The 23460-nt window shown below is 45.2% G+C and overlaps 1 protein-coding gene across 1 annotated transcript in view; it reads left to right on the top strand.

Moving 5' to 3' along the window:
- The first annotated feature begins 1383 nt into the window (after nt 1-1383).
- KCTD1 (potassium channel tetramerization domain containing 1) overlaps nt 1384-23460 on the top strand; it is a 196556-nt gene continuing 174479 nt past the window's right edge. The window contains exon 1 of the mRNA XM_053571663.1: nt 1384-1497. Coding sequence (XP_053427638.1) covers nt 1489-1497 — 9 coding nt within the window. The 5' untranslated portion in view covers nt 1384-1488. The remainder of the gene's footprint in view (nt 1498-23460) is intronic.

Genomic DNA, 23460 nt, shown 5'->3' with positions numbered 1-23460 from the left:
TACCTTCAAGGTATAATAAAATGATGGCTAAAAAAAAAATACTTCCTGTGAACTGCTGCTAGTTGCAGGTATTTGCAGGACATGTCTGGTTCTATTTAGGTTTTTTCTTTCTTTTTTTTTAGTATCTTTGACCATACAACCTAGTCTTTTTCATAAGAAATGTCAGCAGAGTCTTTGAATTAATGAACTGTGAAGTGCTCAAAAACCTACCATTTCAAAAAGTATCCTGCAAGGTTATAAAACTAATTTGGAGGTGATCCTTGAGTTTATAACTGAATATCCCACCATCACTGATAAGAATTAAGATAAAGACTGGCTTGGGCACAATCCCTTTGAACAAAGACCTAAAGAGGAAGAAGTGATGAGTGGGGGAGGTCAGAGCCAGAGTAGCAATAGGGGAAATGTGTTCTTGGGAGCGTCTCTGGCTGTGTTTGAGCACTTCCGTCAAATAATGGAATTATACAACCCCCACTGTAAAAGACACCGGGTGGAGGGAGCCAGAGAGAAGGCAGAAGGGGAGGTGCGTTCACAGGGGTGATCAAATAAAGCTTAAACGGTAGGTCCTTGGCTACACCTAACGTAGGTTTTGTTTTCTTTTAATTTTGCCATTTAGAAAAATGCGGTGTAACTCCTTCAATCTTTTTACAATTCTGCATGGTTGAACATTTGAAATGAGTTTGTGTATCACCCCCAGGCGCTGATTCAGACTTGATTGGGGCAAAGCAGGCTGCATGCTGCTTATTTTTATCCACGTCATTTGGGACGTTGTGTCGCCAAAGGAACCGAAAATGTGCTTCCCTATTGCCAAATTATCACCTATCCTGTGATCAGACAGGGCAGTGATCCTCATCAACAAGTTGTCGACCTTAGTGTAACAGCAATGTCAGGTCAACTCGAGAAAGTGAAGCGGGAGCCCCGAACACAAATAAAAAGAAACAACCAACAATCCTTATAATTATCATCATCTGCTGCTTTTCCCTCTTTTGGCAAAGAAACACTCCATCCATTTGCAGAAATCGCCCGCGGAAACGTTACATCAAAACTAATCACAACGATTAAAATCAGCTTTTCTGTGCAAGAGGAGGGTAAAAAGCAAGTTGGAGGCTGGAATGAGACTGTTTTTCCACCAAAAAAAAAAAAAAAACTGGAAAAACATTCTTATATGTATATTTCTCTATACGTATATGTAGACCTTTATTTTTGAAGGCGATCAATTGTGTGCCCTGTGATCAGTTAATTTGATTTAAGTTTTATTTTGGAGATTGATTTAGACTGGAGGTAGAGGCATGAGCTAATTGTATCCTGATCCCTGCCTTGAGGGGTTTCAAAGCCCTGGAGCAACTCTTCTCAGTATTTTGTTCTGTCTACCTTAGCCAAGCTATTGCATTTCTCTCTGGTGTGGCGAGCCGAGCAGATCGCTGGGAGAGAAATCGGAAAAGGGGGGAGAGGAAAAGGAAAAGGGCACTTGGAGAGAGACTTTGTGCTTCAATGTTTCAGGTAAGATCTGACGGTTTGGGTTTGTTATTATTTGCTAAGGAGGGTATGGCTGGGACTTTGGGCGCAACTCGCTTTTACGCATGTGCCAGGCATGGGGCGAGAGCGCGGCACACTCGCGCACACACCGCCCGCCGCGGCGGGCTGCTCGGGATCCGCGCGGACCGGCGGCGGGGCAGGGGCCGCCGCCTCCTCCGGGGCCGCCGCTGACGGTTCTCGGCTTTCCTCCTCCGGAGGGAGCGGGGCGGAGCGAGCAGCGGAGCGGGCGCGGCCGGCCGGGGGGCCGTAGCTGGGGGCCGGGAACCGGCGCGCCCGGCCCGAGCTTCCGGATCCCAGGGCCGGGTTCCGGATCTCGGAGCGGAGCCGCCGCGGCGCTCGGAGCCGGTGCCAGCGCTGCCCGCCTGCCGCCCTGCGCGCCAGCCTCCCTGGCGGCCGCTCCACGGCGGCTCTGCCCCCGCCCTCCCTCACCCCTCACTCCTCCCCCGATCCTCGCGCGTCCCTTTCTTCCCCGGCTCCGAGATCCGCGCCCGCACACCGGCCCCGCCGAGCGCGCCCCGCCGCGGGTGCCCAGCCGCCCGGCGCACCGCCCCGCGGGGTATGCAGGGGCCGCGGTGCCCAGGGCTCCGCTCCTGCCCCGGATGGGGACATGGGGCCGCCGCCCCCTCCTCGCTGGCCGCCTCGGCGGCGCCCCTGGACGCCCGGTGAAAGACGCCATTGTGGCTGCAAAACGGATCGGGCCCCGGGGCGAATTTTTCCTTCCCCTTTTGCCCGGGTTGGAGCGCCTGCTCGGCTTTGTGCGCCGCGGCCGGTGCCCCGCGCTGTTCGTCCCCGGCTGGGCAGATCCAGATTCGCCGCCTCCGCCTACCCGGACGCCTTTAAAGCCCCCTCCCCCTCCCTCCCATTTCCACACACCTCCCCCCTTTGGATGCAAAGGTTTCATTTATTTTTTAAAAGCTCCCATTCCTCTTCCTCCCCACCTCCTCCCCTGATAAAGGGCACGGCACATGCTCCGGATTAGAAGTCTCCTTGGAGGCGGGGGCAGGCGGGGGGACCGTGAGCGCTGCAGGTAGTGGCCGTGGCTTTGCTGCGCTCACCTCTCTCCGCGGCGCCTGCAGCGCCCGCAGCGCCGAGTCCGGAGCCCGCGTCCTTCCCTTCCCTTCTGGCGGCCACCGTTCCCTTAAAGGGATAGAGCTTCCCGGCCGCTTCCCGTCTCCGCGTTCTGAACCGGCTCTCCGGGCGCAGAGGTGGGCTGGCGGGATGCAGTTGGGCTCCTTTCTGACCTCTTCCCTCCTCCGCCCCCCGCTCCGCCGCCCCTCTTTATCTACTAGAGAAGTGTGCTTCCTCTCTTGCCCCCAAGAGGGACCTGGCCGGAAAGTCGCGCCTCCTGGAAATAGAACTGGGAGTAGGGGTTACATTACGGTGCATTCGCGTTAAAAGTGAGGCTGAGTCCCAAAACATCCTGGAAGAGGAAACCAGACCTCTGGTGCAGGAATCCCTTACCTGGACGCGCGCTCCGCACAGCCGCCCCGCGTACCGCAATGTTCTAGCTATCTCGGGTCCACCGTGTTTGCCTTTGTGCTTTCGAACACTGGCACTGTGGTGGAAAGGATTTTCTGGTATCAAAGCGTTTTCACCGTGACTGCTTCGGGGGCCGAGTAGGCGGGAGCCAACTAAGTTAGCAAAGTTGGAAAGGGGGCCGTCGGCTTTGTACGTGGAGAAGAGCACGCAGGAACTGCCCAGGATCTCGGTGGCACTGGCTTCTTCGCTAAGAGGTGCACCGCAGTGGGCAGAAGTCACTTGGAACAAATGCTGCATTACCTTTCAGACTATAGAACTGGCTGCTTGCAAACAAATCCTGGGCTGGGGTGGTGGTGGTGCGGGTGGTGTGTGCGCGCGCGTGAGGCACATGCAGCCTTGGTGGTACTCGGAGAGACATAACAGTTTAACATACTCATTCTTTAAGAAACGTTTGCCTTCTGTTTTCAATCAACTAAGCTGGCAGCTAGAGATACAAGTTTATTTGAGAATACCCTCTGGGTACCAAGCATGCTTGGATTGTTTAGCAAATTAAAAATGAGCAAAATGCTTTTACCTTCTCAGCAGTAGACTCCTTAAGAGACCTCCTGTTTTGTGTGTATGTGTGCGTTTTTTAGAGAATCATTTTTTTGTGTGTTTCTCAAACGTGTTTTTAATGTGGAAAAGGAGAAAATAAAGGATTTTTAAAGGCTGAGGCTGGAGCCATAGAATGATCCATTAAATGTGATTCTTCATCAAGGAATTCACCAGCATATATGGGGATCTGAGGAAACTAATAGCCTACTTGATGAATTTAAAATAGCAATGAAGCCATTTGTCTCCCGCGAAATGGGCAGTGTGTCCTTGTAGTCCTTTTCTGTTTACGTTTGTGCAGCATTTGGCTTACTATTAGGGTATTTGAGAAGCTGCACACTGCAAACAATTTGACTCAGGAGTCCTGCTGCTGCCTGGATGGAAAGAATTGTTAGCCTTTGGTATGATGACAGTAGGTTGTTTACTAATTAGGTTGCAAAGGTGACCATGGCACTTTAAAACTTTGCATCCCTGAGAAAACTTCACTGGGCTAGGCTTAGGTTCCTAAAAGGGAAATAATTAGCCAAAAATTCATACATTTGTTGGGAAGAAATTTTTAAATGAATTAAGTGTGAATAATAGTTGGCAAAAATCTCCCACCACAGTATGCAAAATGACTACAGAGATTTTGCTGTATTAATTATGCTTAAAGCACAATATAAAGTTCTCTAACACACACTAGGGGTCTCTCTTCTAGCTATAAGATTTTCATGTTTGTAATTTCTTTGCTGGGGCTTGCATAGTCGGAGTGCAGATAAAAGATTGGTTCGTATTTATTTCAGCAGTAGTGACTTACTGTCCATTCATTTCCCTTTAACATATTTATTCTGGGAAGAGTATTCAATAATCCTTGTAAAAATTATACTCCCTAAGTACTAAGAAAGTTACTGCAGTGAGACTTCTAGTCGATGACGAGGAAAGCATATTATTCAGTTTGCACTGAATAATGCATTGTGGATCTTTTGGCATCAAATTATCCAAAGCAATTTGTTTTTAAATGTAAGAATAATTAATGGCAGATGAATTATATCAGAGAACTTTCTGAAATTAAACTTCCTTTTGCTCTACGTTTAGCAATAGCAGTTACTTATACAAATGCTTTCTTGTCTTGACCTTCATAAATCAGGATGATTGTTTCCTAATTCCAAAATGTAATGTTTTCTGCTAAGATCTTTTCCCATGTGCATTGCTTTTGAGTCATTCAAAGGATGTTTGTTTATGAACCATCATTTTACCAAGGCTTTTATTTAGTTGTTCATTAAACTGCATTTCTGAACCTTCTTTTGGACGCAATTTATAACTTCCCAAGCAAATGGAGCATTTATTTTCTCTGTCTTTAGAACAAACCATCTTGGGAATAAAAATAAAATTTTTGGATGTATTTTAAAGGCTTACTCATGCAGAAGTGAGAAACAACTCTCTCTGGCTTTTCATTCATAAGGACGCATTAGATGTAAATAATTTTTGTGTGTTCATGAGTTTGGTTTGAGATAACTGTGCAGAAAGCGAAGCAGAGGGATTAGCCCTTAAGAATAACAAGCCTATATTCATTAAGTCAGTTCACTCATTGAACAAATATTTATTTGTGTCTGCTGTGTGTGTAACACTGTGTTAGATGCTGGAGACACAATGTTGAGGAAAAACATTCAGAGTCCCCAGTCTCCCAGAGCTTATGATCCAGACAGAGAGACAGACATTCATCAGATAATCGAACAACTGACAGAGAATGAATGCTTTGAAGGAAAAGGAACTTGGGGCTCCAGTGGCATTAACCAAAGAGGGCTTAGACTGGGGTCAGGATTCCAAAGAAAATACTACACACTAAGATCTAAATGACAGAGAGAGAAGAGAGACTAAGTTGCAGGCAGAGGGAAGGGGAAACATTTGCCAAGCTGGAAGAGGCTTCCCAAAGGAGGAGGAACTCCAGGGTTAACTGGCTGGAGTTGAGAGGAGGAAGAGGCCATGGAGGAGAGCAGGGTGCAGGGACAGGCACCTTGGTCTCAACCCCAAGAGTAGTGTGAAGGGGTGGGTGGGGAAGATTGGGAGAGGGGCCATAGGGGCATACTCAGATCAGAGTTTTGCAAAGATAATTCTGGTGGCCCTCTGGGAAATGTTTAGAGGGACTCAGAGAGGAGGAAGCATAACCCTTGGAAAGCTATTACAGCTGGAGTTTGAGTAGTAGCCAGGGAAACGAGGGATGGGAGGGATTGAGATTTATTTATGAGGTCAAATTTGCAGAACTAAGTAAAGGGTTGGCCATGAGTGAGCAAGAAGAGAAAAATGCCATATAGACGCCTACGTTTCTGACAACTGAATAGACACTGGAATTCTGAAGCCTGGGTGGATTTTGTACCTTTCACTCCATTTCTAAGCTGTATTCACGTGCAGTGTAACTGCATTTACAGAGGAAACTATTGCATGTGGTCCCTCATTCATTCCTCTACTTGTTCATCCATGGTGTTTAGAGTGACTGCAGTGTTTAAGGTACTCACCTGCCTGCTTTTATCCTCTTATCCAGGGTGCCCTTCCTTCATGAAGTACTCCTTGTGGTTCCATTTACCTAAGTCCGGCTAAGTTGGAATTCATCATTGAAGTAGGCCTATGTTTAAACCTTCTGAAACAAAATCAAGTCTGTGCCTTATAGTACAAATTAGTTGTGTTAAAAATTTTGTCCACGTGTTAAATGATCCCCAAAATTAGCAGCTCCACTCTGGTTTTTTAAATCCTACTTACATACAAATAATTGACACAATTATGCAAATCACTCACTGAAAACTTTTAGAGACCTAAACGGTTTCCCAATTAGTTGGATTCTGATATATTTGTCCCTCCTCTATTTCTAACTTTCTGTACTAATCTTGGGTAGCTTTGTCTAAATGCAACCTTTTCATACTTTTCTTAAGTGTTTTTGTTATTTCCAACACCATCCCCATTTTTTCTGCTTGTTCTGATTTCTCTAAAACTTGTTCTCTCGTGGCTGGCTTCACAAAATTGTATAACAATCAGGAAATAGTTTCGCCCAGTATTTTATTCACCACCAAAATAGCTAATGAGTAGGTATTTAATTTTAAAGTAATCTGAAATAAAGCATTCAGTTTTCCTTTCAACATCAAAACTTATGAGGAAGTGAAGTTCAGTTGAGAGCTTTACAGTAGCTTTTCTTCTTTCTAGCTGTACTCTGTCCAGAGAATTCTAGGTTGGAGCTCCTTCCAGGAAATTTGAGTTTCATTTATTTTCAGGAAACAATTTGAATATTACACTCTCCACAGGAGTTTGATAAACAAACGCAATTCCATAAGTTACTTTTCTTTTTTTTTTTTTTTTTTTTTGTAGAGACAGAGTCTCACTTTATGGCTCTCGATAGAGGGCCGTGGCATCACACAGCTCACAGCAACCTCCAACTCCTGGGCTTAAGCGATTCTCTTGCCTCAGCCTCCCGAGTAGCTGGGACTACAGGCGCCCGCCACAACGCCTGGCAATTTTTTTGTTGCAGTTCAGCTGGGGCCGGGCTTGAACCCGCCACCCTGGGTATATGGGGCATGCGCCTTACCAACTGAGCCACAGGCGCCGCCCAATAAGTTACTTTTCTTGATGGGGCCCGTGTGGGTCTCTCCGAGGGCAGGCTCTGGTTGGAAAAACAACTATCGCTTGAAGATCCATTTCTTCTGTAAAAATGGAGATAATACTACCTCTCCAACCTGCCTTATGGGATTGTCGAGAGGAAAAATAAGAGTATGTGTGTCGGATGAGATTTTGGTGTGTGCCACACCTTTTGGGGGCAAGGTGTAAGAGGGACTTTACCTAACAAATGCAATCAGTGTAACCTGGTTTCTTGCACTCTCAATGAATCTCCAATGATAAAAAAGTAAATACATAAAATCTACCTTTGCTTTATTAAAGCATTCCTAAACAAAACGACAAGGGATAGAAAATAAAGGGATAGTGATGTAAAAAAGAAAAAAGGAGTATGTGTGTCAATGTGAAATGCAAGTAAGTGGTATCGAACAACCCCAAAGGGCAGTTTCTCTAAAGAAGCCACCCCAATCTTGGCCCCTGAGTCCCTTTGTCCACCTCAATCCCAGGAGGCCTCTGAATCCCTGGGTGCTGGTACTATCCATGACGAAGGTTCACGAAGCAAGTACTAGAGGCCAGTGTGGCATAGGCAGACCTCACCGGATGCCCCAGATAATCTTGCCCAGATTACACTACAAGGCAAGTACTATTATTTGCCCATTTTACAGATGAAGGAACTGAGCATTAGAAAGGTTCTGTGACTAGCCCAAGGTCAAAGACTGGGCTAGTGGCAGCTCAGGGATTCTAACCCAACAGCTTGACTATGAAGCCCTACCCACTGTTAGCCACTCTGCTGCTACCCACACTCCTGTCCTTTCTGTCCAGTACATACTATTTGAGCCCTTCTCATAGGCGCTTGGCAGGGTACCTGCCTGCTCTAACCCCAGCTTACCTTCATCCTCTCCCCTCTTCTCCCCCTCTCCCACCTACACCTGATGTTTCCCCATCAGCCCCAGCACCTTATTCTTAGGCCAAGAGAGAAAAGAAAACATCAAAAACTATTTGCAGTTGTTATGATCAGAACATCTGAATGGTTCTCTAGCTGTTGCTGAGCAAATCATTTACTCACAAATACTCTGTCATTCTGGTCGAAACAGGGATTTGTTTCCTATCCAATGAGAACTGACATCAATTCAGCCCTGACACCAGTGCTGCTATTAAGAAGAAGAGTTATGCACTGAAGAGAGTGTTCACCAGATAGACTTCAAAGGCTCGCTACAGGACGGGACAGTCTTCCTGATAAATGTTTCCAAAGCATCTATTGCTACCATCACTTACTGTTTTTGTAGCACTTTCACTTTGCTGGAAATTTGTAGCTAATGGAACAGAAAATGTGTGTAAAACAAAAGACCCAGACCCTGTGTGGGGAAAAGAAAAAAGCTAGGTTGGTCCATGGTGCTAAGAGTTCACTCCCCACCTGCACTGCGCCCTCTAACCCACATTCAAATTCCACTCCATCGCTTTCTAATGGTATTGTCTTGCTTAAATTACTTCATCTCCTAAGCTTCACTTTTCTGAACTGTAAATGAGGTAGTAATACTTTCTTGAACTGCAAATGAGATAACAATATGAGGTAATTATAAATGAGATAACAATAGCCCAAGGGCTGCTATGAGAATTGATGTAGTGGGATACGCCTAATATGCCCAGCACATAGTAAGCACTCAGAAAATATCCGTATAATATTATTTAAGATTATTCCTCAGTTCTTTAATATAGTGCCTTGCATAAAAGATAAGTGCTTGATAAAATAATTGTTTCACGTGTCAACACAGAATTTTAGAGAACATAAGACTAAAACCTGGTGTTGATTTTACCCCCCATAAGGACTTTTGTGCCATAAACAAGGGCATTCAAGTCCTGCGAGATGCCCCTCCCAATTAGATCAGTTGTTTGGGGACAGACTACATTTGATCTGGGAAATTATTGATGCTGAGACAGTTGCTTCGGAGATGCTCCTATTTTACTTGTTGATTACACACATGAAGGTTGCCATGAGATGCAGTTATCCTGAGATTCCCATAATCTGCAGACACTTGGAACTGATGCTATGAAATGAGGGTTCTACACCCTAGAATCACTGAATTCGCTTGTTGAAACATCGGCCCAGGTGTGATAACCATTCCATCCAGCAGGTGGCAGTGGCACACATTGACAAGTAAGCTCGGCATAGCCTCTGGTCTTTCCCTTAGTTTCTCACCACGGTCCCAGTCTCAGTGGAAAAGGGAGGCTGAGTCAGCCTTAAAAACTTGCCTTGGCTCTGTTATGGGAATAGCCGAGAAGGTGGAAGGATCAACACCTCAGAGTGGCCTTGGCCTATTTCCTTCTGGACTGTGGGGCAGGGAGGAGAGAAAACAGGCACTGTTATCTGTTGCACTTTACTTACCGCCAGTCTCCCACAGATAGGAAGGATAAGAGATCTGTTTTGCTGGGTGTTTAATCAAATCAACAGAAGAAAGTGCAGTCGACCTGCAGCCGCTCCCATGCTGTCGCACGCAGGCTTTGGGTTGAGAGCACTCAATGTAACAGTAATTAGGAACACTAGTAAAGATAATAATCCATGTTAGGCAGACATATACCACCAGGGACTGGAACAGTGTTACCGGCTACTGAATGCCAAAGACCTATTTGAAACACGGTTTTCCTGTTTCTGGAAAATGCTGCACTGTTAACTGCATGACCCTAACCCTGAATTTCATTCCCTTTTTCAAGGACTCTGCAATATATTATTTCTTCAAATCATCATCTATTACCCAGGACGGTGTTGTTATTGAGATTCCCCGTGTTTTAGATGAGAAGGTCCAGGAAAGAGAGATTAAGTCACTTGCTCAGGGTCACATATTGGAGAGTGGTAGAGTCAAGATTTGAACAATGCATTCAAACTCAGTCTCCAGCCCTTAACCTGTAGTTACTTTTGCCTCCTACTAATGATGATTGTTATTCATAGCTAATAATTATGAAGCCCTTTCCATATGCTAAAAACTTTACACATTTTAACTCCTCTAATCCTTTCAGGCTCTCTAAAAATAGGACTATTACTTTCCCATCTTGTCCAATGAGGTAAAAGTATTTACTCTTTCCCTGCTCAGTAAGAAAGAAACACAATAAGTTAATGCCAAAGACATGTAAACACTTTTTCTCTAATTTACACTGAGACAGAGGAAAAGAAATTAATGGCAAGACTGCAGTACGCTCAAGGGGTAAACCATGGGGCCTTCTGGAACTGCCAGAGTGATTTAAAGACAAGAGAAATCAACAATGACAGTTATGAAGCGTATGCTCAGTTATACACGACAAGGTATATGAACTTTTTAAAATGTCTTACTCTTTAAAATTTTTACCAGGGGCCATTCCATACTTATAGGCTCACAGCCATTTGCAGCATTGGTGAATGGCCCACAAAGATTCAGATAGGTTCCACTCCTGTTTAGCACTCCTGTCCTCTTCTGAGAGTCACTTCTCATCATTCTATGAGAAAGTAGGAAGATCCAGGTGATTTGCTAAATGCCATCACCTTCTCTCATATGTGAGGGCCACCTCTCAGAATAGCTCTTTTGCCTGGCGAGTTTCAGAAACTCACAATGGTCAAAGAAATTCACCTGCAGTATAAATTAACTCAGCCTCTCCCTGATCCAAAATGCTGTTCCACCTCTGGGATGGAAGGTGGGTTTTAGAATTTGGTGTCTAATCACTTAAGGGACCCTGTTTTCGGCAATATGCCTAAATGACATTTGGTAGAAGACACAGGTCTCAAAATGAGGACTGAACTTTCAGAATTCAGCCTTCTTCAGTGGCTGAGAATTTTGTATTTCAAAGATCCAGAGTATGTGAGAAATGAATCATTCAAAGGTTGTGTAAGTCACACTAGCTACATAGGAAGCTTAGGTAGTTTTCTACAGGAAAAGCAGATCTTGATCTTGACCTGCTTAAATCTAGCTCATCCCCATTTCGTGGAAATAGCCACAGGAGTTGATGATCAATGGAGTCCTGGGGACCACACCAAATGTGTATATTATTGAAAGGTGAGTCAGAGCTGAGCTGACTGAAAAGACAGAACGGAAATACTGCAAACTTCCACCTTAAGAAATCAGGGACATTTCTTACCATATTTTTCTTCCAATTAACTTTTGTGTTCATGCAAATCTTCGCACAATGCTATTCTTTCACTTCTGATATGTCTGTATGGCTAATGCATTTGGAAACTAAGAATATTTCCAGCTAAAGCTTAATCCATTTAAAAAGCTCCATCATTTAACTATGTGTAATTGTTCAAGGGGTCTTCTTTGTTTCTTTTTCCTTCTTAAAGAAAAGTCTAAGTCAAAATGCATTTTAGATTTTGGGCTTGGATTCAGACTTTACTTTTGAAAACATGCACCCAGATTCCTTTTAGAGTCACACTTCATTTTTATTCTACAGTTGAAGTGTTCATATAGCTGAGTTATTTTTGACAGCTCTCCTGCAATCTATAAATATCTGGTAAGCATGTTTCCAAATTATTCTGCTAAGGAGTATGATAGATACTTTTAACACCTGAATATAATACCTTCTGATAAGCTTGGTTATTCAAGAGTTGATGATATAGTTTCCATATGATCTGTCTTCTGTTCTAACTTTTCATTGCTGTGTACCTTTTGGCCTCATAATTATTTTTTGGTCACTCTGTCAAAGAATAGATGAAAGAAAAGAAAATAAATACATTTCAAATCCATTTCTCTTTCTTTCTCCTGCCCCCTACCAACTTGACAAAGTCTGTTGGAAAGGAGTCAGCTCTTAATTCATGCCAACAGAGGAACGTAACTATACAAATAAGCCAAAGGCATATTCGATGCAATATCATTTTTGTTAATATTTTCAGGTGACATATTAACTGGGCTAGTATTAAATATTGCCATCTTAATTTGTATATTACTATTGGGCACATTTTTCTTCTCCATTTCAACTTCTACAGTCATACTTTTATATATGATTTAAGCCTTAACATGAAAGACTTATCTAACCCCTTAACAAATAGTCTTTCCCAAATATGAATATGAATCAGCCTGCCCAGAGTATTTTCTACCTCTGTGGTTCATGAACCTTAGTATTCTTCCGAATCACATAGAGAGCTTGTTAATCATTCCTGGCTCCACCTCCAGAGTGTCCAGATAGGTCTGGGGTGAGGCCCCTGAAAAACTGCATTTCTAACCTTTTCCCAGTGGATGCTGCTGCTGCTGCCCCAGGGGCTCACTTTGAGAACAGGTGTTCTAGGGAACAAGAGACCCTGGAGGTGCGCCCGAAGAGAAATATAAAAGGATTCATCCATCAAATAAATTTGGGAAACACTATGTCCTCTTTTGGAGTCTTTTCAAGATTTGTAGAAGTCTTGGAATAGGGGGATCAGTTTTCTAAGTCGCATTTTCTAAATTTATTTGACCACAGAGCCCTTTATTCTGCCAGTGCCAATTAACTCTCAGAATTACTATTCCTGGAACACATGTTAGGAAAGGCTGCTCTACTTAGTGGTGCCTTGATGGGCTAAACTTGAGTACCCCTCACCTTCTGCTTCATGTTGACAACTCACTGGCAAGGACGAAAATTGGCCATTTCCAGCACTTGGCCCCTCTCCAGCTCAGCAATCTCCCATCCCAGCATTCCTCTGACCACAGTACATCACTCTCCTACCCATCCCAGCATTCCTTTGACCACAGTACATCACTCTCCTACTGTTCCCACACACCTGACCTCTGGGCAGTCTGAAGACCCGTGCCTGCTTCTCTACTCACCTCCCCTGCCTGTCTCCTCCGTCCCCTCCCCCTCCGTGTTCAGCCTGGCTTCAGGGGACCCCCTTGTCACCACAGCACGTTCACCAGTGCCCTGAACTCTTCCATCACCTGACTTCTCTGACCTTTCTCTCTTGCCAACACTCAGTCCTGGACAAACTTCCTTTTTCCTCACTTTCGATCCTGGGACCCCCACTGACACTAGTAGATTGTCACATAATTCTTGTGACTGATGCCATCACAAAATCATTCACCCTTTCAGCCAGTATGTACATGGTTTTTACTGTGTCAGGCACTACCCTAGGTCTCCAGCGATACAAGGCAAAAAGGTCCAGAGTCTCGTGGAGTTGCCATTCTGGGGGCGGCACGATGAGAACATAGTCAAATACAACTAAGTGCTGTGCAAAAAACTAAAGCAGTGTGGTCCAGGCAGACCTCCATAGAGAGGTGATTTAAGCTTCTTTCTGGGTGGCAATCATGTCAGCTTACCTTAGCTGGCCCTTTGCTATTGTTTGGCATCCTTAGTTAACTTCTTACCTCGCTCCCCACCATGGCTGTTCTGGGTCTCTTTACTCCTCTCAAATTCCAGACTTATTCTCACTTATCAGATAAACTTGCATCCTGATTTACTGAGATGCTCACAATCCCCTGTGTGGCTCCAGTAGTCCTCTTCTGCTTTCTTTGTATCCCTCCTCATGTTGTCTTTCCTCTCTCCACTGGTCCCTTCCTTTAGCCTCCAACTATTTGCAAAATAACCGATCTGTTTGTGTGTTCCCACATTCATATGTTGAAGGCCTACCTCTCAGTGTGACTATATTTGGAAATAGGGCTTTGGGGGACTTAATGAAGAGTAACTAACTTCACCAGGGTAGGCCTTGATCCAATGGCATTGGTGTCCTTATAAGAAGAGACACCAGCAAGCCCAGTCTCTCTGTGCTCTCACACAAAGAGGCCATGTGAACATGCAGTGAGAAGGCTTCTGTCCACAAGCCGGGGAGAGAGCCCTCACCAGAATCTGCCTTGGCCAGCACCTTGAGCATGGACGTCCCAGCCTCCAGAACCGTGAGAAATAAATGTCTGTTGTTTAAGCCACCCAGTCTGCGTTATTTTGTCACGGCAGCGTGAGCTGACTAATACATCATCCTCTAACACAAAACAGAAAGCCTCCCTGCCTTGTGCTGCCACTTCCCCTGCCTCCCCTCCCGCTCACCGCCATCTGGCTTCACGTCTCCCGCCTTCCTCCCTGCCCCGTAGGTTGTACTTTTCAAATCACATTTCATTTTAGTGTATGTTCTTGTGCCTTTTCAAAATGGGACAGCGTTACAAAACACAGGGTGGAACATGATCTAAGAGGTTTTATTTTTAACTTCTCTTGGGATCAAAACTTCTGCCGTCTTTCAGTGTTTCAAGCTACTTAACTGACCTTCAGCACGGAATGTTATCTCTGCTTATCACCGAATCCAATCCTATTTCTCAGTGAAGTTCCTTTTTTGATTTCCTTAACTATTTTGGTTTTCTTTTAAGAAACCATTTAGGGGAGTTCGTTATTGTTCTATTTTATATATTTCAACATCAATATTGTTGCTTTTCCAACACTTTTCCAACTGAAATTTTTTTTTTTTTGGTAGAGACAGAGTCTCACTTTATCACCCTCAGTAGAGTGCTGTGGCATCTCAGCTCACAGCAACCTCCAACTCCAGGGCTTAGGCAATTTTCTTGCCTCAGCCTCCTGAGTAGCTGGGACTACAGGCACCTGCCACAATGCCCAGGTGTTTTTTGTTTTGTTTTGTTTTTTTTCTTGGTTGCAGTTTGGCTGGGGCCAGGTTTGAACCTGCCACCCTGGGTATATGGGGCCAATGCCCTACCCACTAAGCCACAGGTGCCAGCCTCCAACTGAAATTTTAATAGTCCTAAGCAGGACTGGAAATTTAAAAATCAAAATGGGGAAAATGGTTTATTCTTTTTAAGGAAACCTGTCCTCCTAAACTATCTTCTTTTTTAATGAACTATGATAGAATCCCATCAACCATTGTTTAGTTAATGGAATGTTGTTCACAGCACATGCCAGAGGGGAACAAACTCTTTGGGAAAAGGACACGTGTCATTGCTTCCCCAGGTTGACCTGTTGCAGCTGGACCTGTAGTCACTTTCCCTGAGGGAGAGGTGGCAAGAGGTAGGGGTGGGGAGGATTGGGACAGTCACTTGCACCACTGCCGTGGATTCCCTTTTAAGCTTCTGCACTGATCATGAAGCACTCCTGTGTCTACACTCATAGCATCCCTACTGGGAAAGCCAAGAAGACCCCTCCTGTCTTGGAATGGTTTAGGAGCAAGCCCAACATTTCACAGGGCCTGCAAGAGTGCCAGCAGAGAAGGGAGGATTAAATGAAGCCACGTCTGTAAAGCACTCCGTGTAGTGCCCGGCATTGTAGTAAGTGCTCAGAAAACGGCAGTCACTGTCAGTGTAATCATCACTGTACTTCCCATACACGTGTGCATACACACATACGCAGACAGCTACACGTGTATGAGTGATGATTCTTTCTGGCTCTAAATGGAACCTATGGGTCTTGAAGGAACTCACAATGAATGTGGAAAGCTCATGTCGAGATCTGTCACCTGTCATGTATAGCTGCCTGAAAGGCTGGTGAAAAGTCACTGCAGTCTGTGCCGAAAGAAGGGGCATGGAGCAGACTAGCCACCCCAGTCCCGTCAGATTAATGAAATATTTGCAAAGAGTTAAATGGTTAAGCAGGGGCATGCCAGAGGGCTGCACCAGTGGTTCTAGAATGGGGGAGTTGTCACATGTTGGGAGTAAGGAAGGTGGGGGATTACTTTGATAGAGACCAGTGGGAAAATGAAAAAGGAAAGTGAACAGAAGGTGAGACTTCACTCTTGGGCTGCCTGTGAAGCAATCGAGTAGCAAAATGCTAGCCCACCAGGGAAGAATATGCCATGGGAAGAATTCACAAAGCTGTGACTGAGCTAAAAAGGGCAGGGATCTTCTGGTGTATGGAGAGAACATGTTTTTTAAAATTCAAGCTATACAAGTAAAATATTACAGTCTATGTTGTGGTTACAAGCAACCAGTTAATCGGTGTCTTGTTCTCAGGCACCCTGGGGCTATAAGGAAGGTAAGACCTTGCCCCTAGATGCTTGAAATTTGGGGGAAATAGGTAGATTATAATAGGGTTGGCTGGCGGCAAATGTGCCTAGGGGCCAGTGGTGTGGGCTGGTGGCTGGGGAGGAGAAAGTGCAATCAGGCCTTAGAGACCGCACAGCAGGCCCGGCTGGGGCAGTTCTGCAGGTGAACATGGAAGACATTTTTGGAAGGTGAGAGATGAGCCCGGCTGAAATGGGGATTTAGGGAGGAAAACCTTGCCTCCCACTGCCTCTTCCTCTTCCCCACCCACCTGGCTTCTAGGATTTGGCTGCCTTTTCAGATCTTGATCCCACAGTATCATTAGATTCTGAGATCCTTGTCCTCTCCAACCATGTCCCTAACGTTATCTGCAGACACATTCCCAAGGACCTTCACGTCCCTTGGATTCAGTACGAACCAAAGCAGCTGACTCTGCTGTTTCCCATCTGAAGATCTCCACCTCTCCAGGCCGTGCCTCCACCTGCCAGACAGCACATCCCCTGAGGCCCCACACCCAACTCATCGCTGGTCTGCTTTCCCAAACATTTCTCCCTACTGCGAGGGCCAGGGCTCGGATGCCCAGAACAAAATCCCCTTGACCCCTTCCTTTCCCCCTATCCCTCTTAGACATACATGTGCAGGATCAAGGTCTGGCATTCCTACCTCCTGAAGGTCTCCTTTATCTGTTTCCCCTCCTCCCACCACTGGGCCACCCGGTCTCCTCTGGGCCACTATAGAGGCCATTGTCCATTACACCATTCCTCCTCCCTCCTCTCCGTAAACAACTCCCCACCAACACAAGTTCCTTCACCCTCTCCCCCAAATTCTCCCACAAAACAGTTCAGAATATAAGGATGCCAAACTCTATCTTTAAAAAAACCTGCCATCTCCCATGCATGTGCACTGATTATATGTTGATTGTATATGGTGTGACCACCACCATGTAGGAGTGTGGCCCAGGGGTGCAGAACACGGGTGCTGGAGCCTCCAGAGCCCAACACTGCCACTTGCCAACTGAGCGACCCAGAGAAGCTCCCGAACCTTTTCTCATCTGCAGACTGGAGTCAGCATTTTACCTACAGCACAACGTGGTTGAGAGGATTTCGATGAGGAAAGCTCTTGTAGCAGTTCCTGGCACATAATTAGCACTCACTACACAATGGCTGTGATGTGTGCATGTGGAAAGAGATAGTAAGAATACAGTCATGATAGCAATCATGTTTATCTCGGGAACGTACTTTTTTTTATTTTTAAATTTTTACTTTTCTATATTTTCCCAATTCTGCATAATAAGCATGAAATCCTTTACAACCATTAAACTGATGTTTTCTTTGGAAATTTCATGATGTTACATCCCTGTTTAAAAATGTTCAGTAACTTCCTACTGCCTACATGATATGAACTCAACTCAAGCCCTGGGCCTGTCCTAGGGAGCCCTGCACCCTCGGCCTCAGCCGGATTTACTGGTGACTTCCCACCATTCCACATGCATCCCAGCCTCCAGCCTCTCTGCTCTTCTTTGTCTCCAAGTGTTGTGTCCTGCATCATTTTCTCTTTTTACTTGTGTTTTTTTCCCAGGGTCTGTCATCTCCTCTGACATCAGTACTGTCATACTAGACCTCTGTTCATGCTTGAAGGCTTGGTCCAGATTCCAGCTTTCTCAGGGAACTTGTTTCTCAATTGGGTCCTCCGGTACTGTGGGGGGCCGGGTGTGGCTGACCAAGAGCTCCCTAAGTCTTCAGGCTCAGCCACAGTCCTTTTGGCATCTCCAGACATCTGTAGAATCCTCAAATGTCTAAAGATGGGTAGAGGGACAAAAACACAAGGGAGGTAGGAAAGAAGAGTGGAGGGGCAATTGCATGCAGGGAATTTGGGGAGTTTTTTTGAGAACAACATGATAAAGGGCAACATTTTAGAAATAGTCACTGGCAACAGTAATATGTAAAAGAAAAATGTGGAGAGGTAAGAAAGCTGAATAAAAGGCAGTTAGCAGTAGTTGAACTGCCCTGCTGAGCACTTCCCTTCATGGGCCCAAAGACTCCCATTGTCTGAATGGTACCATCATCGCCCCTAGCATGTGAAACATACACATGCAGTCCTTCAAAGCTGATACAGCTGACCCCCAAACAAGGGCTGCTAAATAGCCTTCCCACACTGTGGCTGCTTCAGCAGCCAGAAGAGCCAACAGATCGCTGGGCCTTACGAATAGAGATGCTGAGGTTGAAAAAAATAATAGCGTGGTATGCTCAACACTAGAGTGTTTTTGCAGGTGTACATCAGTAAAGACTTAGAGTTACCAGAAAAACCTGGTGAGAGATAAATAAAATGTTAAAGGTGAAAAAGAAGATATTCAAGTGTCTAGGAAGTTATGAAGTTTATAAATAGAGTAAACTTGGAATGATTTGATAGTGAACTGTGGAGAGTGGGAATTTGGGGATAATGAAAGAAGCTTCTATTACATAACAGGTTGAATAGCTGTTTAACTTTATTACGAGTAGGTATGATACAGGCTGAAAATATAAGAAGTGGGTGCAAAAGTTTTGGGTGTATTAATGGATGATTGACTTGCACCCCATTTTTATTTTTATTTGTTTATTTATTTTTTTACAGACAGAGTCTCAGCCGCCCTCTGTAGAGTGCTGTTGCATCACAGCTCACAGCAACCTCCACCTCTTGGGCTTAGGCGATTCTCTTGCCTCAGCCTCCTGAGTAGCTGGGACTGCAGGCACCCGCCACAATGTCTGGCTATTTTTTTGTTGTTTTTGCAGTTTGGCCAGGTTCAAACCTACCACCTTAGATATATGGGGCGGGCGGTCACCCTACTCACTGAGCCACAGGCGCCACCCTGCACCCAATTTTTAAAAACAAATTACATATATATGGGAGATATTTCCCTAATTTTTTAAAGTGACCCCAGGGAGTGCCAGCCCATGATCTTAAACCACCCTCAATATAACATATGTAACAAGAATGACAATAGCCACAATAAGACTGGGCTGGTGGCTTACTCCTCTAATCCTAGCACTCTGGTAGGCCAAGGCAAGTGGATTGCTTGAGCTCAAGCATTGGAGACCAGCCTAAGCAAAAGCAGGACCCTGTCTCTACTAAAAACAGAAAAAACTAGCTAGGCATTGTGGTGGGCATCTATAGCCCCAGCTACTCAGGAGGCTGAGGCAATAAGATCACCTGGGCCCAGGAGAATGATGAGGTTGCTGTGAGCTATGACCCAGGGCACAGAGTGAGACTCTGTCTCAAAAATAGCCACAATATATAGGACACTGTACTGACATCATCTTGTTCGATTCTCACAACTGTTTGAGGAAGGAATTATTATTCTCCACTCTTCAGATGAGGAAACTGAGGCACAAAGGGCTTACGTAACTGTCACAGGGTTGCACGGCACAGGTAAACGGGCAGAGCTGAGATTCTAGCCCAGGCTGGTGGACTTCAAAGCCAACGCTTTCTCCATTATAGACACTGCCTCTGGGGTGGGCTGCCGACTGGACTCACACAGAGAAGCCTTCCTAAACACATTAGTGTTCTAGAATCTTTTCCAACAGAAGAAAATAGACCTCATCCCACTGAGGCAACAGAGTTTCCTTTCTTCATTGATAGGACACCAAGCTTCTTAGTCATGGCCCAACTTCCCTCTGTTTCCAGTTTTTGAAGTCGGTGGAGAGGAGGATGACCACACTAGGTGGGCTGACCCCATAATAGAAGACTGAACACATTCTGCATTCCTGCCCACTCACCCAGCGCCTCCTCTTAGCAGCTAACCTCAGCACCACCCCCAGCAATCTGGATAGTCCTCCTGCCACTTGAGAGAACATTCTTCGTTGTTCACAGTCCCTGGTGTTCACATAAAGCCAAAGTTAACGCTTTGGAGTGTTCCCATTATCCTGTGCCAAATCTGGACCAAGGCTGAGAAGGAGCATGGGAGGCCCCTAATCAGAAACAGTCCAAGAGACAGAGGTGGGGGTAGAGGAAAATGTGGAAGATGCATGGATATTCCCAAGTGCCACGCATTAAAAAAAATTGTTTTAACCATTTAAAGAATTTGAACAGTAGAAGCAGCATTGGAAGCATCTTCAGCGTATGGAGCACAAACAAGGGAAGGCTTGGGGGCTTGCTTACCGCAGCTTCAATTCCACCTTCACCACCTGCCCACTTTGGAAGCCCAGGGGAGCTGCTGAACCACTGGGAACCTCTTGTTTCCTTTTCTTTATAATAGGGTGATCATAGTCAAAAAAGCGAACATAGTCCCGGTACCTGCTGGGTAGTTTATGATAGGGTCTGACCCATGGACATGTGGGCCCCAGGCAAATATTTATTTTTGTGGCGTTCCATCTATGTAAATAACTTGAGTCCCTCTGGCAGTTTGATCTCACACAATCTATAAAGAAATATTGCATCAGCAGCCTAGGAGACAAGCTGCTCGCAGGGCTGCCTTCCTGGAGCAGGTGTCCAGACCCAGGGCACATGGTAACGAGGTCCTCAGCCTCCTCAGGGCATTGGATGACGATTCAAAATGCTTTGAAGACGAGTAGCCAGGCTTGGGCTCATAAGCGTTTCAGCTGGGACTCGGGGCATCCAGCCCTGGCCTGTCTCAGGCACCAGGGAAGAACTTAAGAAATTCCTAGGAAGTTGCTCTAGTGTGAGCAGCCCCTGTGAGATGCAGGGACCTGGCCCACCCGGGACAAAGGACAATACTGGTTGAAATGGTTTCCAAAGGAACATAAATATCACAGAATACAAATAATAATCAGACAAGGTCAATCCGTGACCACGGAGGAACAAATCAGCCCCAAGACCACCATGGATAATACAAAGGATGCTCTGCAACCACAGACATAAACGCCCCCCACCCCCACCAAATTAACTTGCCTCTCACTCCTCTGTCAATGGCAGTGCTAGCCCACTTTAATCTTCTGTCCCCCTAGACAGATGATCAGTACATGCTGATCATCAAATTGCCCTTGCTCTTGGATGACACTGGCCCCTCATTTCCTCAGACTCTCCTTAAATGTGCCCAGTACAAAAAACCAAATCCCATACTGAGCCCTTCAACCCCCTTGCATGGTTCCTTGATATGTCTTCTCACTTGCAAGCTGAATAAATTTTCCTTTGTGTGACCAGAATTATTTTCTGGGTGGTCCTTGGCTGGGGGGTGTCAACATAGAAGAACCTGTCTTATAGGACTATTGTAAGGGTTATTCACTGAGGTGCCTGATATGTAGGGTGTTATTATTATTAGGGAGCAATTTGTGGTCTTTCTGACCCATTCACCAAGCATCTCACCAGGTAGCTCCTTACTCCATAAAACTGTGGTCTGTGCACCAGTAACCTCAGTATCACCTGGGGCTTGGTAGAAATGCAGACTCTCAGGCCCCTCCCTAGACTAATTGATGTGGTTTTTGACCAGATCCCCAGGAGATTTGTGTTACCGTCAAGTTAGAGTAGTGGGCCCCAACCTTTTTGGCAACAAGGACTGGTTTTGTGGAAGGTAGTTTTTCTACTGGGGCCAGGAGGGCTGGAGGGATCTGACGGGAGGCAGAGCTCAGCAGTGATGTGAGCAGTGGGGAGTGGCTGTAAATACAGATGAAGCTACGCTCACTCACCTGCCACTCATCTCCCGCTCTGTGACCTGGTTTCTAACAGACCAAGACCGGTTGGGGACCATGGATTTAGAGAACCAATGCTGTAGCTTAAGATGTCCATTCTCCTGCTGTATGCTCAGAACAGGGAAAGAGAGGATGGTTAAAGGCTCCTTCAGCTGCCAAGTAGCCTTGCAAACAAAGATTAGGTTCCAGAGCTTTTCCAGCAACGGATATGTGCAGCCCAAGCGCATGGGACCATGTCCAGGTCTGGAGGATGCAACTGGCTTATCCCTTCCTGAGCAACTCTAGGAGCAAGAATACAAATATTCTGCAAGAAATTTTGTATTCATATCTTCTTAGTGTCTCACCCTACCCCAGCAGTCCTCAACCCGTGGGGCACGACCCCTTTGGACAGTCTTAAAGGTTAGCAGCATTAGGAAGGTTGAGAACCATTGCCGTAGCCCCATGTGCAGCGGGCAAGAAAACTGTTATCATTCTCACTTTATAGACAAGAGGACTGAGCCTCTGAGATAGGGTTTTGCTTAGTTTCATTTGGTGGCCAAATGGTGGAAACAAACAGGTCAGGGACCAGGGTGAGATAATTACGTTGAGCACAACATTTAAGAGGCATCAAAAAACTCAGAACTTGAGATCAATAATGTTTTAATGCAGTATTTTTTTTGAAATCAAAATTGATACAAAAATCCATCATAGGCAAAACATCAAAGTAGTCAATAAAGATAAGGTCCAAGGCAGCTGAGGTTGGGGGAGGCGACTGAGACCAAGCTGTGCAAGGGCAGCCTAGAATCCTGTCTTTATCGACAATTTTGATGTTTTTGTTCAATGTGGATTTTCTTATTTTAATTTTATTTTTTTAAAATATTGTCTCTTTGGTTCTCTGAGCTTCTTGGCACCTCCTTAAATTTTGCCTTACTCTTCCCTAGAGTCTCAGAAGGCATTTAGCAAGTTGCCAGGGTTCTGTGTATGGTTTGTAGAGTTAGACCACCCAGGTTCACATCCATGGTTGGCTGCTCCTTAGCTGTGGTCATGTAAGTGAGTCAGTTTTAAGCTTTACAGCTTTAGTTCCTTTTCTGTAAAAGAGAGAGGACCAGAGTTCAACTCAGTAAAAATAAAGAAAGACTGAAATGATGTCGTCCAAATACAGAGCTCTGAAGTTCTGGTTTAATCCAAATTTAAAATATCTACAAGATTGACAGCCTTTTCTTTGAGTAGTCCTCTATAAATATAAATTTTAATTATATAAATGCATAAATGTAATTGTAACACACATACTGTTGTTTTAGCTCTGTCTTTTCATTTAGCTTGATGCCCCTTTGCTCCCCTTCTCCTGACACTCCCTCCCCTGGAAATCCACGTGAACATGACTGATCTCTGTCTTTCCTTCCATACTTTGCTCCATATTCCTACAATGAGATTCAGACACAAAGTCACATGCATGTACACATGTACACATTTTGGTACAGAGGTTGGAGCCGTTGTTTCACAAAATGGGATTATATCATAAATGCATTTCTGTGCCTTGCTTGTGATTAGTACCTTACAGAAACCCCCCCCAAGCCAACTGGTACAGCTCCATTCTTCTCTTGTTCATTAGCAGTGTACTAATCCTTCATGTGGACTCCATGGTTCCATTTCCCAATCCTTACGAACGAGGATTCAATTTGTCCCCACTTTTTTGCCACTCTCAATACTACTCTAATTATACATACAGATACACGTATTCTAATACTGTAGATTGGTTTTTCCTATTCTAGAACTGATATAAA

This window comes from Nycticebus coucang, chromosome 19, assembly GCF_027406575.1.
Source record: "Nycticebus coucang isolate mNycCou1 chromosome 19, mNycCou1.pri, whole genome shotgun sequence".
Taxonomy (NCBI): Eukaryota; Metazoa; Chordata; class Mammalia; order Primates; family Lorisidae; genus Nycticebus; species Nycticebus coucang.
This window is presented reverse-complemented; position numbering and strand designations above follow the sequence as displayed.